Source organism: Penicillium diatomitis (genome assembly GCF_028827545.1).
Source record: "Penicillium diatomitis strain IBT 30728 chromosome Unknown utg000001l_segment0_segment0, whole genome shotgun sequence".
In the NCBI taxonomy this organism is placed as follows: Eukaryota; Fungi; Ascomycota; class Eurotiomycetes; order Eurotiales; family Aspergillaceae; genus Penicillium; species Penicillium diatomitis.
In genome coordinates, this window is record NW_026623173.1 from 3,626,918 (window position 1) to 3,640,838 (window position 13,921).

The following is a 13,921-nucleotide window of genomic DNA, read 5'->3' on the forward strand; positions in this document are numbered from 1 at the left end:
ACCGTCTTCTCTTGAGTAGTGTTGACTCGTTGAGTGTTGACAGTCTCCTAGTGAGTATTAAGTACCTTACTAGTCGCGAATCATGAGGAGACATTGGGGTAAATTGAGGGGCCGTTCAGCCAGAGTCAGACTCGGCTCCATCGGTAATCAATAGCCGAGCTCTACCGGGCGCTCTGTCTTTCCTGAGATTGGGACAAGCCAAAGATGGTTAGTGCATCAGTGACAGGCAAGACCAGTTCGAGGTGATCTTTTGCTTTAGGTACCAGAGGCTTGTCACCTCTCAGATAAGCTTTTGGTTACAGTACCAAGGCTGTCTGTTGATACTAGGAGCTTGCCGACTTCCAAGGTTGGTCACCAGGACTGTCACGGAGAGCTCCGATGAAGCGCCTAGAATCATCAGAACGAAGGCATGGTACTCCATATACCCATGCAGTAAGCTTAGAGTGTCAACGCCCTCCAGGTAGTCTTCAACTTACTGTAGCTGTAGATATTGGAGTATTTATTGGGCCCCGGCTCATTAGATCATGTATACTACCTTATACAACAGTCTCACGGGCCTTTTTGATGGTCTGTTCAAACGTCATTCGAAGAATATTTATTACATGTATGATCTTACTCATATTAGTAGATGCCATAATATGATCTATTCACTATGTTCGTTCCCGAGCGGCGAGTAGATGTAGATCGTATGAGAAGTGATGTCCAGGGACTACACGTCCTCAAGTCCAACACTCGCACTTTTGAAACAGACATTCATCCAAGAATGACCTTGACGGGAAATCAGGCATCAAGGCGTGAGAGCCGGCCGGGCGCTGTTGGACTCCAATTCAATCAGGCAGAAACTTGCTGACTCACACGTCACTGGGCTGCCCGATGCAGGTGGCAGTACTCAGTTGCTCACTACTCTCACCGCCGTCGTAAGTAGTAACTATCGCAGTATGGACCTTCTATTTTCGGCAACAGGTGGACCTGAACTGCCCGAATGTTCCCTTGTCCACTCATCTCGCCCTGACGGTCCATCAGGGCTACACTTACGCAACTTGATTCTGGGACCGTCCTTTCAACCTGGCCAGTCAGACTGCATTTTGAACTCCAGTGGGAATTATGGCTTCCAAGTGGACTCGACGGGCTGATTCTGTTTCCCGAAGGGGGGTTCTTCGCCATTGTGACCTTGCAGTCAAAATCCTACCGTCGGACCCTGATCCCCAAACCATTGGCCGGAAAAGGGTAGGAGAAGTTTTCATTCACTCTTAAATGCAAGCAGCTCGATGCACGCTTTGGGACCAGAGTCGCTGTATGCATCCATTGTCATGTCCAATAAAGTATTGACCATCCTCTGCAGACTCCATTTTTCCGCGAAGCTGCGCAAGTTGCTGCGTAACCGCCGCAGCCCCCATCGGCCCGCTGGCAGCTACAGCGGGGCGTTCAACTGTGGGAAACCTGGGTCTTCAGGGGTCGCAGCCTCTCAGCGACTCAGAGTTCAACGGGTCCCTATTCCCTAATGAACATTGAGCAAACGATCGCTGCTCTCAAGCTGAGGGCTCGTCATGACCAGATCAGTATCTCGAATCGTCTTTGACGTTTTGTTTTTGATTATTCGACTTTAATGTGGTGATTATCAACTGCAATGCATCCAATTGCGAATTCCGTTGATCACTCTCGTGGAGATTTTGAAAATTATGGGGCCTTTCCTCGAATACAGCAGGCGCTAGGCGGATCCATTTGCTGCTAAGAAGCCCCAAACGTTCTAGAGAGGCCCATAGTGACGATCCTTTTAGACTGGACCCGTCTATTTGTGTCACTCTCCACAACGACCTTTGTGGTCCCAACAGTCATCACCGGTGCGTCTTTTTTCGGTACTCGACGGCCGAGACATGGTTGATCTCTGTACTCCATGTTTTCCACCTTACGAAGTCCCAGGAATGGCGCCTACGCTGAACATGCAAGTCACAAGCCAGGAGCCAATCGTGCTGGGGGAACATTTCTCCACCGGAGATGATAAAGACGGGGGAGTCTTGCTCATCCTCATCATCTCGCGTACTTCCTTTCGTTTTCTGGTGTACACCTTCCATCCAATACTCTACTTTTCGGCACAAGTCTATCGTTTGACCTGTCCACTTACTGTCTTTTACGATACACATTCACGGCTTGTCCAAACTATCTCTTCAAAAGGCAGTGCCTCTTCTTGTGACCCCCTCCTTTTTGAGTGAAACCCTTCGTCTGTAGATCAGACTGGCCGGACCCTTTTCATATTCATTCAAGAACAGCCTGTCAACTGTCAACACCTTTAGCTCATTCCAGAGCCTCTTGTGTGATCTCTACTTCTCGCTGCAACAGCAACAGCAACGGAGCGAAGAATACCCACATTCCCTTGAAAGCTTTCAATCATCATGGGCTTCCTGAAGAAAATCACTCTTTTTGGTCTCATTGCCTCTCTGGCTACTGCACTCCCTCAACACACTCGCCCCACAGCCACTGCAACCCTCGTGCCGGTCACGTCCAGTACCTCCGTGACCCCATCTGCCACCCCAACTACTACAGGTCCAAGCAGTAGCAGCGGCTCCGGCATCAACATCGTCAACAATCTCAATCAAACCGTCTACCTCTGGTCCATCTCCAACACAGGTGGTGACATGCAGACCCTCCCCGCCTCAGGCGGCACCTACACCGAAAAATGGCGCATCAACTCTGACGGGGGCGGCATCTCCATCAAAATGGCAACGACCACCAGCTTAAGCAGCGTCTTGCAATTTGAGTACACTAAGGGCGACGACACCCTTTGGTGGGATCTGTCCTCGATCAATCTGGCTCCAGACTCGCTCTTCATTTCATCCGGTTTTCAAGTGACCACCGATGACTCGAGCTGTTCGTCGGCAACGTGTCATGCTGGCGATGTTGGCTGTAAGGACGCCTATCAGAAGCCGGATGATGTGGATACGCGGAGCTGTTCCTCGGCGGCGGCTTTCAAGTTGGTGTTGGGGTAAATAGGCGTGAGTCTTGCATGTTGACAAAAAGCATTCGTCCCCTGTTGACAGGGGAAATTGCCGGATCATGATTCGAACATATTCAACAAGTACAATCTTAGATTCATCAATGTACTCATTTAGACGAATACAAACTTAAAAGAAATCCACTAAATTCTCATGTCTAAGAGCTCTCGGTAGATCAGCTAGCCCGTACGCTCGCGTCCTGAGACTTCAAGATTCGATGTTGCCTCGAATGGGATCTTACCTCAGCAACGGCTGTTGGGACTTGGGGGACTAGATAGAAGCGTGCAGCGCAACGCCAGGAAGCAACCTGGAGACCTTAAGAAGATGGATTGAGATAGGTGAGGATACTTCCAAATTTGAAATTGTAATGAGAATTTGTGTGTATGTACGGATGGAAAGAGTCATACAAATGGGTCACAACGGCAAAGACACATCTATCAAAACCCGCATTGCAATCAAGGCAACCACAAGCTATCATACATGTCAAAGTTCCGAAACAGAAACGCATTCGAATGGTGCCCAGGAGATGAAAACATAGTGTTTGCAGCGAATTCACAACCATAAAAAGGCAGGAGTGCACAATGAAGACTCATCCATTAGATGATGTAGAGACCGTAAGTCCTGACCGGTCCCAGTGAAGCACCATATCTCAATTTAATAGACGGGGATCTTGAAGGCCGGAAATTCATAAGTCCAGCTCTCAATCGACTTGGCATCATTGACACAAGTAAAAGTCGAGTTGTTGTGCCAAAGTGGACGAGTAGGCCACTGACACAGCATCTGAATCTCGCCCTCGTATTCACCAGAAGAGACAGTGGCGTTCAAGCGAGATGGCTTGACGCCGTTCTCGACCCAGTGGATCATGGTCTCCATGTTGGTTTCGGGGTAAGGTCCGGGCTGGAGGGTGTTTGTATTACAGTGGGCCGCACCGGGGACAAGATAGAACTGGTACCAATCTGCGAGCTGGGCTTGGGCTTGCTGGTCGTCGAGAGTGGGATACATGATCGAACGCACGGATTGCCAGTAGTGCACTGAGGATGCTGTGGGAACGGAGGGGTCGGACTCGCCGTGGTAGTGAATCAGTTTGCCGCCGGAGGATTGGAAAGTGCTCAGATCAGGCAGAGTGGTCTGGAGACTGTCGAGGAAGCGATACAGGGCGGTCGTCATCCATTGAACGAGGGTGTCGTAGGTGACGCCGTCGAGAGAGGAGAGATTGTCCAAATCCACCAACTCCACGAACTTGGTGACGAATTCACCGCCAGTGGAGGGAATGTCGAGCTCCCACTTCTTCGTCTCATTGTTGTATGTGGTTGCTGCGTCGGAGAACTCCGAGCCAATTTGCCATGAAAGGTAGGCGCGTTCGCCCTTGGAATTGTGAAGCCCGTCGATGATGGCCTGAGCAACCGCCACACCCTCAGCCGTCACGGTTCCGTTCTGAACTGGCTTGTTGCTGGTTTGACTTCCAGCGCCCATCGCACCGCCACTGAAGCCGAATCCGAGAGAGCTGCTGGTCTCCGCGGCACAGTAGTATGCTTGACCGATAACGGAGGACATGTCAAAGTGAAGTTTACACAAGTCGGAACGCGAGATGACGCCGTCGGTACGACCGTCAAGAGGATCGCAGGCTTTGATTGTAGCATTGACAATCTTCGAGAGCTCACACGGAGGAGGGTAGTAACCCAGAGTCTTTTCCACCGTAGCAGGGAAAACGTGGTTGACTTGCTGTTGAGCAAAGCGGAAAGCCGGAGCGCCGATAATGACTCCGTCGTATTCGTCACCGTACCGCTGAATCTGACTCATTCCCTCACGGCCACCATCGGAACATCCCTCGTAATATGTGTAGAGCTTGGAAGTCCCAGCAAGGCTGTAGAACTCCTTGGTGAAGTACTTGCCCAACTTGGTCATTTCGCCGAGAGCCTGATAGGCAAACATGTAGGTCGCATCCCAGTTGAGTGAACCATTGCCATAGAGGACAACATCGTCGTAGCTGACGCCATTCAGCGCGTCATATCCAGCAGAAGAAGCTCCACCAACAGCTCCATAGGGCAGACCACCCGTTGCATCGGAGCTCAAAGAATAGCCACCTCCACCCGCGACGTAGAAACGCGTCTTGAAGTCAGACGGGTCAGGAAGTGCATACTTCACCACGACCACATCATCCTTACCGGGATGGGTGTAAGTCAGCGTGACGTTGCAGTAGTTGTAAGTGGCACCGCCGGTGGGCGCACTGGCTCCCACCATGCCGCCGACTGTAGCATTGTATACGATGGCTGCGGTAGAGGAAGATGGAATCAAATTGATGCCATTGAGAGTACCGTTGGAAGGTAGTGCAGACTTGACGTTGGATAGGATGCAGACATCAGAGAGTGACTTGGCACTGACGAGCGCAGCAAAGGCTGTGATCGAGATGCCGGACTGGGGACGCATAATTGACTCGTTTGGGGAGACTATCGTTGGAAGTATGAAAATGAGATAGGTGAATACCGATCTTGCAAGAGTTGCACGGCCATTTTATACTGGGGATGGGCAAATCCACGGAGCAGGCCTAGAGACCGAGAATCCATATCAATCGGAAGGACTCTCTGGAAGCACAGATGCATGTGTCGGATACGCATTTCCAGCCATACGAGGCCTTGCAACTTGGAGTGTGGATATTCATGGTATCCAGCCGTCGTCATCCCTGACGACTCAGCCTACTGTAACTGTAGGTCACCATATAGTGGTCGAGACGATCAGAGACTCGAACCCCTGCTGGAAGGGGCATGAAACGCAGTTCCAAAGACTCTTGCGCGGCCTTGAGTCCCAACAAGCCATGTGGACACACCCACGCGATGCTTGATTGACATGCAGGACCGGAGTCAAAAGTCAGTTGGTCTCTTTGATGTACATTTGACTGCAGACTTCATTGCCAAAAGCTGGGCTACCGTGGAGGAAGACGAGGAAGTCCACTTCGTTCCGGTCCCCCTTATCAATCTGCGCTTAAAGATTAATCCGGAAGTGGACTGTCTCCCTCCACTGCCATTTAACGTATGAAGATCCGTGGCGCACCATAGAACCCACTCTAACCCTCCGATGCCCATGAAATAAAACTCTGGAAATAGACTGCAGTAGTATGTTTTGACCAAAAATGGAACAATCCAACATAAGGGAGATTCGCGCTGCCGTTGGATCAAGATTTAGGGTTGCCGTCCCCGTACCTCAGCTCCCGCTTGGGAACAACAGTACGCAATCGCCAGCGGAAATGACATTATCCGTTTCATTTGGTGAAGAATCATCTAGTGTCCAGTGGTCCTCCTTGCCTAATCTGATACTCACTCAGGACTCCCATGGAATTTGGACGCAATTGTTCTCCAAATCCGGGCAGAGGAAGCCTCGTAGTTGACTCATGCGAGTCCAGTGAGTCGTGACAAAATCTTTGAGAGCTCAATATTACCAGTGTCAATCACGAAGCGGCGTAAAGTGCCTCAGCTGGTCTTTTACCATAACAGTAGTAAGCTGAAGACCATTCGCAAAGTCTGCCGTTTCTCAGTCGCTTGTGATCAGGTAGAGAGCTTATTTGCCGCCCTTTCGGCATTTTGTCTGCCCAGTAAGTAGGTAGCATACTGCCATGGAAGACTTTGTATCAGTTGGGACTTTACAGGCCTTGAGATGTAGTTACAGTATCGCGTATACTGTAGTGGTATATTGTGTCAAGGGTTACTATCTATCCAGAGCGGATAGCTTCTGGGAGGGTACTTCTGAGGATCTTTTCGATGTTGCTCTTGAGGGTCTTTGAGAAATCTTTATGTGAGACTTTGCGAGGTTTTCGAAGAGGACTTTTCCACCAATGAGTTTACAGACCTACACCAAGAATCGTCTTATTGTAGCTCTCCATTCGCACAATGATTGTTTGTATGACTTCGCGACGAGACATCAGGTGGGAAGAAGCGAGGGGTCTAGGACTATTATCAATGTATTGTAGGTACGTAGATGAAGACGTCGTGTGCACTAACATTTGGGTTGATATATTCCGAGGGTATCTTGTTTCTTGAAAGTAACAACAGGGTCGCCAGATCGTGCATACATTATTGACCATGCGCCCGAGAGAGTATATTCAAATCGAGCGACGGGCCGTTATGGCGGGATATTTGTGCAACAGGAATTATAGTGCATCAATAGACGTCCAGTCATAAAAGAGCCATATACGGCTCTATTAGCCATCCACTCTCTCCTCATATTCCTGAAGGATGTCTCCAATCTAGTCATCAAGCTGATCGGCCCAGGTCCCTGTCATCGGAGCCATTGAAGCTTCAAGCTTCTCCATCGACGTGTTCTGTGCAGCTTCCTGGGTCCCTTCTTTCGCTGGGACACTCGACTTGGGCTTCTGACCCGCGGGAAGAGCAGGGAAATCAGCTTCATCGTTGGCAGGGGGCGACGCGACATTCGCCTGGGAATTTTCGGTGGCTTCTTTGGTATTCTCTCGATCGCCTCGAGAACCATTCATAGAACCGCGGCCACGCCCTCCGCGACCGCCACGTCCACCCCGACCGCCGCGCCCACGGCCGCGACCAGGGCTGAACAGATCATCGGGCGCATCTTCAGATGGCCGTTCGTCAAAGTCTCGGCGGGTGTGCCCGGAAACGCCACCGTGCATACCACGGCGGAACTGACTACCACCACCACGCGGATTGAAGTCGTCCTCGGTCTTCTGCGAGTCCCATTCACGACCGGTCTGAGCTTTCAGCTTGCGTAGACGATTCTGTTCACGTTCACTGTCCATGACACGCCGATTCGCTGCTTCTTGACGTCGTTTCTCCGCCGCGACCTGTTCGCGCTCGAGAAATGAAGCGTGATCGGCTTCGGCGCGGGCGTGAGCGGCCGCTTTCTTGACCGCATTCTCCTTAGCTGCGGCGATGCGTTTTGATAGTTCCTCTTCGGTGAGTTTTGGCTGAATTGAAGTGTTAGATTCCTCGCAAGCTACAAGGTCTCGATTGAGAGCGTATTGACTGACCTTCCGTAGTCCGCCGGTAGCACTGCGGTCCCCGCGCACAGCTGGGACTCGTGGGGCCTCGGCATTGTTATCAGTTGATTCCTCTGTCTTCTCATTCTGCTCATCATTTCGGCCGTTTTGCTTAGTCGAGGATTCTTCTTCTGGTTTATCGGCAGCCACTGGCTGAGATTGTGGCTTAGCCGTCGCAGGCTCTTTTGCGGGTTTGGGCCCCTTGGGCCGAGGCGCCTTTTCAGTCGGCTTCTTGTCTGCCCATCTTGAGTCTTGCAGCCCACTCCTTTTTGGCCGAGCCTGATCATGACTTTGCTCTGCTGCCTGGCCGCGCCCTCGGCCACGACCGCGTCCTCGGTCTCCCCGACCTCGCTGAGTGTTCTCACTTCGAGATTCAGCTGACTTTTCAACTGAATTCACTTCTTGAGACGAGAGTGAAGTTTCAGGCGGTGCAAGGACCGGTGGTGTGTCCACTTGTACTTGCTGTTCCTCTGCAGAAACAGGGATGATCTCGTCGTCGAAGAGATCATCTGAGCCACGGGTTTGCGCAAATTCATCCATGTCCGCCATCGTGTGCTGCCCGATCACTCAGAGGGTGATGAAGAAGTGAATTGAAAATGCGCACCAAGTCAGAGGCAAACTGATGCTATTATGAAAAGCCGGGTATCCAGTAGCCTAAGACCAGTGAGTGCTCTCCAAGGCGAACGAGATGTGAGGGGCAAAAAGGCCGATAAAGCGATAGCGCCGATTTGGTGGACTTGAGGGCGATCCGTGCGGCGGGGAACTTGATCGCGTTCGCGATCGCGTTGCGGGTTTCGAGGTTGGAGGAGAAGAGCTGCTTGCTCAGTAGAGAAAAATGGACTTGGCAAGGATTGACAGCACAGTAGCAGAGTGTAGCTCGACAGATGTTCCACAAGAGATTCGACGGGTTTGTAGCTCAAGGCAGATCGTTGGAATACAAGCAAGTAGATAAACAGATGGGTTAACGCCTCGGGAGCTCCCTGCGATGGACATTTTGCCCTTTGCGGCCGCCTCCATTCTGCCGCAACGACGTGAGTTGAGGAAGCCAAAAGCGGTCGTAAGGTCAGAAGCCAAGAACGACTCACATCAGTTAAGTAGTATGTGAGAGGATTTCTAGGCTGTTCTTCAAATCATGAATCGATGGCTTCATGTGTGCGGCAAAGAGTCCTGGACCCGCGTGATTGTTTCTCACGGGACTACTTAAAGATTTCGTCATCGTGCAAACGGCTCTTGAAGACCCACCGGATCTATACATCGGTAAAATCACTATGTACAGGTATGCCTACTCGTATCAGGCAAGATGTTCCTTGCTGCCCAAATTATGTGCTATTTCTTCCAGTGTTTCATGATGCAGATCAAGTGACTGCATTGATGAGGATTTGATGTTTCATCAGCCATGGGAATATATACATGTTCTTGTCTCTTGCATGAATCCGCCCACCAAATCAAACGCACCTCCAAGCATTCTCATCGGTGTAGTTGCCCGGACCCACAAACACATTATGTCTAGGATAGCGACAGTGTTTACGGCGATACTCGATCGCAGAGCCAGGTCCGTTGGCGAATTTCGCACCTCGAACAGTCTCTGGGGCCACGCCGTCTTCTACCCACCGAACCATGGCCATCAGCACATTATCCTCAGGATCTGTGCCAGCATACGTGCTCAAACCCTGGCCGATTCCGTATGCGCCATCTCCTCCACCACAATGACCCATGCCACTGATCGGGAAGAAGCGATAAAACTCGTCCAAGCTGGATGGTGGTAGGCCCATTGTCTCGGCGACACGAGCGTAATACCACTTGGAATTGTCGGAGCTGATGAGTTGGTCCTGCGTGCCATGGTAGTGCAAGACTCTGCCACCGGATTTCTTGAAGGGAGAGACATCGCCGTCCCAGGTTTGAATGTTGTATGGGTTCTGAGCCATTGCGACCGCGGCATCCCGGATCGTCCAATTTTCGCCCTGCCAAGACGAATCGTTGTAAACCACGTACTTCCACCAGTCAGTGCTGTACTGGAACGGTTGGCCATTGTACATGATAGGCGCAGCGAGTTCCTCCGATCCGGGCTGCATGCGCGGGTACAGTAAAGTGCCGTTGAGTCCGTAGAGAGGTGCAAAGACTTGCTGGGCAGCATGGACCTGGGTAGCAGAGAGACAAGAGGTCTTGTTCTTTGCGCCAGGAGCACAGATCAAGGGACTGAGTATAGGTTGACACAGATCGGTATCTTCAATGATCCCATCCTTTGCCCCATCAAGGGTATCACACTGTCGGAGGATTTCCTCGTGCACAACCTTCCACTCAGCAGGGGAAAGGTAGGTGTCAGAACCTTTTGGGCCGAGAATCGGATAGAAATGAGCACTCCAGGAGAAAAGCCCGATCATATTGAAGGCCGGGGCCCCGGCAACCACACCATCAAAGTCATTTGGATACTTCTGGATGGATTTCCACCCTTGGCGACCACCCGTGGAACAGCCTAGGTAGTAGGTCTTCTTGAACCCTTCTTCGTAAAAACGCTGGGTGAGCTCTTTGCCAACTACGACGCCCGTGTGGAGGGAGCGGTAGACAAAGTCCTCCAGCACCTCTGGGTGGTTCAAGAATGGCTCGCCAGAAGTACCATTGTGACCGTTATTGGCACCAACCGTAGCAAAGCCAAGTTGCGCAGTGTAAGCCAAATCGTAGTATTGGATACCTGCCGCATGTCAGTACGAGTATTTCCCTTTAAAAACGTAAAAGGGCGTGGTGTCACATACAGCCTGAAAGACCGCCATTTCCTGTGCTTAAGAAGCGGCCTTGATAATCACGCGGAAACCAGGCCTCCAGCGTGATTTCACTGCTGTTCGATGTCGAGACAGCCATGGCCACTCGGCATACATCTACCGACACAACCTGATATGGCGCATTGCAGCTGGCTGCGTTGTCTGGCAAAGACAAATTGGTGCCGCCAGGGACGAATTCAGCCATGTTGACCTTGACATTAGGAATATCAATTTGATGTGCGAATTGCGAGCAGTGAGCTCGGAAAGCATCCTGACTTGTAAGAGCTGCAGAAGCCACGGAAGCAGCACCGAGCATGCCCCAGGCAGGGAGTCGAGTCATCATGGCTGTTTTGAGCTGATCCAGAGAAAATGCTGTCACCCACTGGAAGGTCGACCCTAGAACTCGTGAGACGATGCTATTATATAAGTCACAATTGTCCATCCTTGCGGCTTCTGCTCTGTCTACCTGCTATCGGCAATTGAGGATTTGAAATGATCCGGGGGTAATCTATGAAAAGGGAGAGGGAAGATGAAGATCCCGAGGTTACGCCGGTACTAGCGGGGGGGTTCAGCCAATGCAAAATACTGTTTTGGGAAGCCAAGACGGCGGTGGATTGACAAGCCATGCTCATTAGTTCATATGTACATGGCATGCCCCCGTCTTGAACATCAACATGACTAGCCTGACGATCCAAAGTGGAGATCGGGGGAAGCGGCATGTCGGAGCCGGGGAAGAGTATCAGCATCGTGATGCGGGACCGTCTCGGCATCAGATTAGCGGAGCTTTACAGATGCGGGAAGTGAGGTGAGGACGCGTCGTCGAGGTATCATGTTGATCAAGGGAAGAAAGATCCGGAGAACACGCGAGAGAATACTATCCAGCCGGGCCTATAACCAGTCTGAGAGTCTACACTCCAAATTCCAGAGTCGGCGTTGTTGCAGCCGAACCAGACTGATCGGGATGAAGTGGAACTCTCTGGTGGCGAGCTGGGGAAGGATGTACTTACACCACATAGCTCGTGTGATAGTGGCTCTGTACATGATGCTATCAGTCCTGCGCTTCACGATTGATGAGATCTCCCACAAATTCTCCGCTCGTCCGCTCGAATGTGCTTACGCTCGGTGGCAAGTGACTTCCTCATGATGGAAGCACCCTCATCAGGCACTTTTTCCCTCCCAGCTGAGAACCGTGGCCACGACTTCAGCAGATAACCATTTGCGATTTTGACACGAGGCAGCGTCATGGATCAGATCAAGGGTGCGATTGTCAAGTTGACATATGAAATAAGGCATGGATTTTATCCCGAGCTGCGGAGGAAAAGCTCGCACGAGGAAATTGTATGCGCGTTCCTCGAGAAGCTATCGGAATGCGGCAATGACGAGCACGAGCGCAACCAGGCAAACCGCAATGATAAGCTGTAGTAACTTCTTAATAATCACTTCCATCTCTGCTGATGGAGCATACATACAATCATTGCGACAGGTGGAGTTAGGAAACAACAGCTGGCGGTGGAAGATTGAGAGCGCGCAAAGAGGTTCTTGGTGATGATCGAGTTGAGCTTCTTTCTGTGGAAATGAAGACGTTGGGGAGGAAAGAAACTTGCAAGTGAAGAGTGAGAGAAGTCAAGCAGACATCTCCGCCGCCGAAAACGTGCATTTCTGAAATGTACGGGTAAGATGAGCACAAAAGGGGAAGGAGCGTCCCCAAGTTCCACATTGAGTAGAACGGACAAACTGAGGAAACCTGTCTTTACGGGAAACGCTCACGTTCTGTAAGAAATCAATTTCTCCGGCTTTTACATCAAACTGCAATCTCTGTAATTGAAGGCTGTTTTTGCAAACCAAATCGAGCTCCGCATATCATTCTCGTCGTGACAGGCCACGGCAAGTGAAATATCTGATCGCACGCTCTCGATTACTTAGTACTCATGGACGTCTCCGAATCCAGGACGACAACCTCTCTTCGCATCGCAATAGCGTTGGGTTGCATGTTGCTCACTAGCCCAATAGTATCATCATGATCGCTCTGTGATGAAGTCATTCCAGTCTTGATCTGGGCCGAGTAATTTCCATGACCCATCTCGATTTCAGAGTAAGGACCCGACGCGAACGGTTTTTTGGGAGGGTCGCTTCCAATTGTATGTTGGGCTTCTCGAAGCTGAGCGGCAACAGGACGCTTCGGTGAAACGATAGGCTCCACGTAATGACGGAACAGAGGCGCCAGAACCGGAAGACTGACAATGATAATGCTGAGCCAGAGCTCAAGAAAGCTCACAAGTCCTATCTTGAAGAGCCCGTATACGAAATCTGCCGCGGTATCTGGATCAAGAGTGATGACGAGTCGCCAGATCATGACCGCAACAACGCTAGAGACCAGTCAACGGAGTGCCGGAAAATTTCAAGATAGAGCAGGATGGCCTCTCACATCAAACCCATGCCAAACATGACGCCAATGGTCAGCTTGTTTCGGAGAGACATTCGTAATTTCCATATCGCAGGAATTGGCAGCAGCGCGATCGTGGTATCCAGGACAATGTTCAAAGTAATCGAGGCAATCTCTTGAATTTCCAAAGACCGACAGCCACCTCCAGGAACGGGACGCCATTGGTAAGAGATGGGATGGCATTGAGTAAGAAACAGTGGCACAAATGCGATGAAATATCCCACGACCAGACTACTCACCACCCAGACGAGGATTCGAATGGGCCGGAAAGTGCGGAAAAGACTGGTATACAATGACAAGATGGAGAGTTTGCAGCAGACAGTACCAACCAGCCAGGTCATACTCACCCCCACAAGCATCTTGAACTGCACATTGAGCTCTTTCTTTGAAAGAGTTCTAGTGTGCGCTCCCATGCCGTTAGCAACAGCCCAGTAGTTCAAGCCGGTCATAGCGCATGCGCTTGTCTGCACAGTGATCAGCCTCAGACAGGACAAATGTCAGAACATGTGGGGCAGAAGGGAGTCGAACATGAGCAATGATGACAAAATAATCAGAAAGCTGAAGTCTTTTGCGGGTCAAATGAAGCGCCCACAGTCGCAGCCCAATCACTACATTGGTGATGAAAGTGAATACAGCCATCCAGATGGACAACTGGACGCCGTTGGGGCTGACCGCCATAATGCCGAGTGCTAATCTTCAAGCATAAGACAAGATGAAGAAGCTGATCTTTGAC

General features: G+C 50.9%; 6 protein-coding genes across 6 annotated transcripts; 2 read left to right on the forward strand and 4 right to left on the reverse strand.

Annotated features, from left to right (window-relative positions):
• Nucleotides 1-2,390: 2,390 nt before the first annotated feature.
• On the forward strand, nucleotides 2,391-2,984 carry N7539_001033 (Secreted thaumatin-like protein calA; the record flags this gene model as incomplete). The annotated part of the gene is made up of 1 exon (XM_056930637.1): nucleotides 2,391-2,984. One exon carries the CDS (start codon nucleotides 2,391-2,393, stop codon nucleotides 2,982-2,984), a length of 594 nt encoding a protein of 197 aa, XP_056794930.1.
• A 660-nt stretch (nucleotides 2,985-3,644) lies between these two features.
• On the reverse strand, nucleotides 3,645-5,417 carry N7539_001034 (putative tannase; the record flags this gene model as incomplete). The annotated part of the gene is made up of 1 exon (XM_056930638.1): nucleotides 3,645-5,417. One exon carries the CDS (start codon nucleotides 5,415-5,417, stop codon nucleotides 3,645-3,647), a length of 1,773 nt encoding a protein of 590 aa, XP_056794931.1.
• Nucleotides 5,418-7,227: 1,810 nt separating this feature from the next.
• N7539_001035 (uncharacterized protein) lies at nucleotides 7,228-8,538 on the reverse strand (the record flags this gene model as incomplete). The annotated part of the gene is made up of 1 exon (XM_056930639.1): nucleotides 7,228-8,538. One exon carries the CDS (start codon nucleotides 8,536-8,538, stop codon nucleotides 7,228-7,230), a length of 1,311 nt encoding a protein of 436 aa, XP_056794932.1.
• An 896-nt stretch (nucleotides 8,539-9,434) lies between these two features.
• faeB-2 (putative feruloyl esterase) lies at nucleotides 9,435-11,085 on the reverse strand (the record flags this gene model as incomplete). Its single annotated transcript, XM_056930640.1, has 2 exons — nucleotides 9,435-10,678; nucleotides 10,740-11,085. 2 exons carry the CDS (start codon nucleotides 11,083-11,085, stop codon nucleotides 9,435-9,437), a joined length of 1,590 nt encoding a protein of 529 aa, XP_056794933.1.
• A 902-nt stretch (nucleotides 11,086-11,987) lies between these two features.
• On the forward strand, nucleotides 11,988-12,167 carry N7539_001037 (uncharacterized protein; the record flags this gene model as incomplete). Its single annotated transcript, XM_056930641.1, has 1 exon — nucleotides 11,988-12,167. The coding sequence occupies one exon, from the start codon at nucleotides 11,988-11,990 to the stop codon at nucleotides 12,165-12,167; it is 180 nt and encodes a 59-aa protein (XP_056794934.1).
• Nucleotides 12,168-12,660: 493 nt separating this feature from the next.
• Nucleotides 12,661-13,866, reverse strand: N7539_001038 (uncharacterized protein; the record flags this gene model as incomplete). The annotated part of the gene is made up of 3 exons (XM_056930642.1): nucleotides 12,661-13,111; nucleotides 13,171-13,652; nucleotides 13,717-13,866. 3 exons carry the CDS (start codon nucleotides 13,864-13,866, stop codon nucleotides 12,661-12,663), a joined length of 1,083 nt encoding a protein of 360 aa, XP_056794935.1.
• Nucleotides 13,867-13,921: the final 55 nt, after the last annotated feature.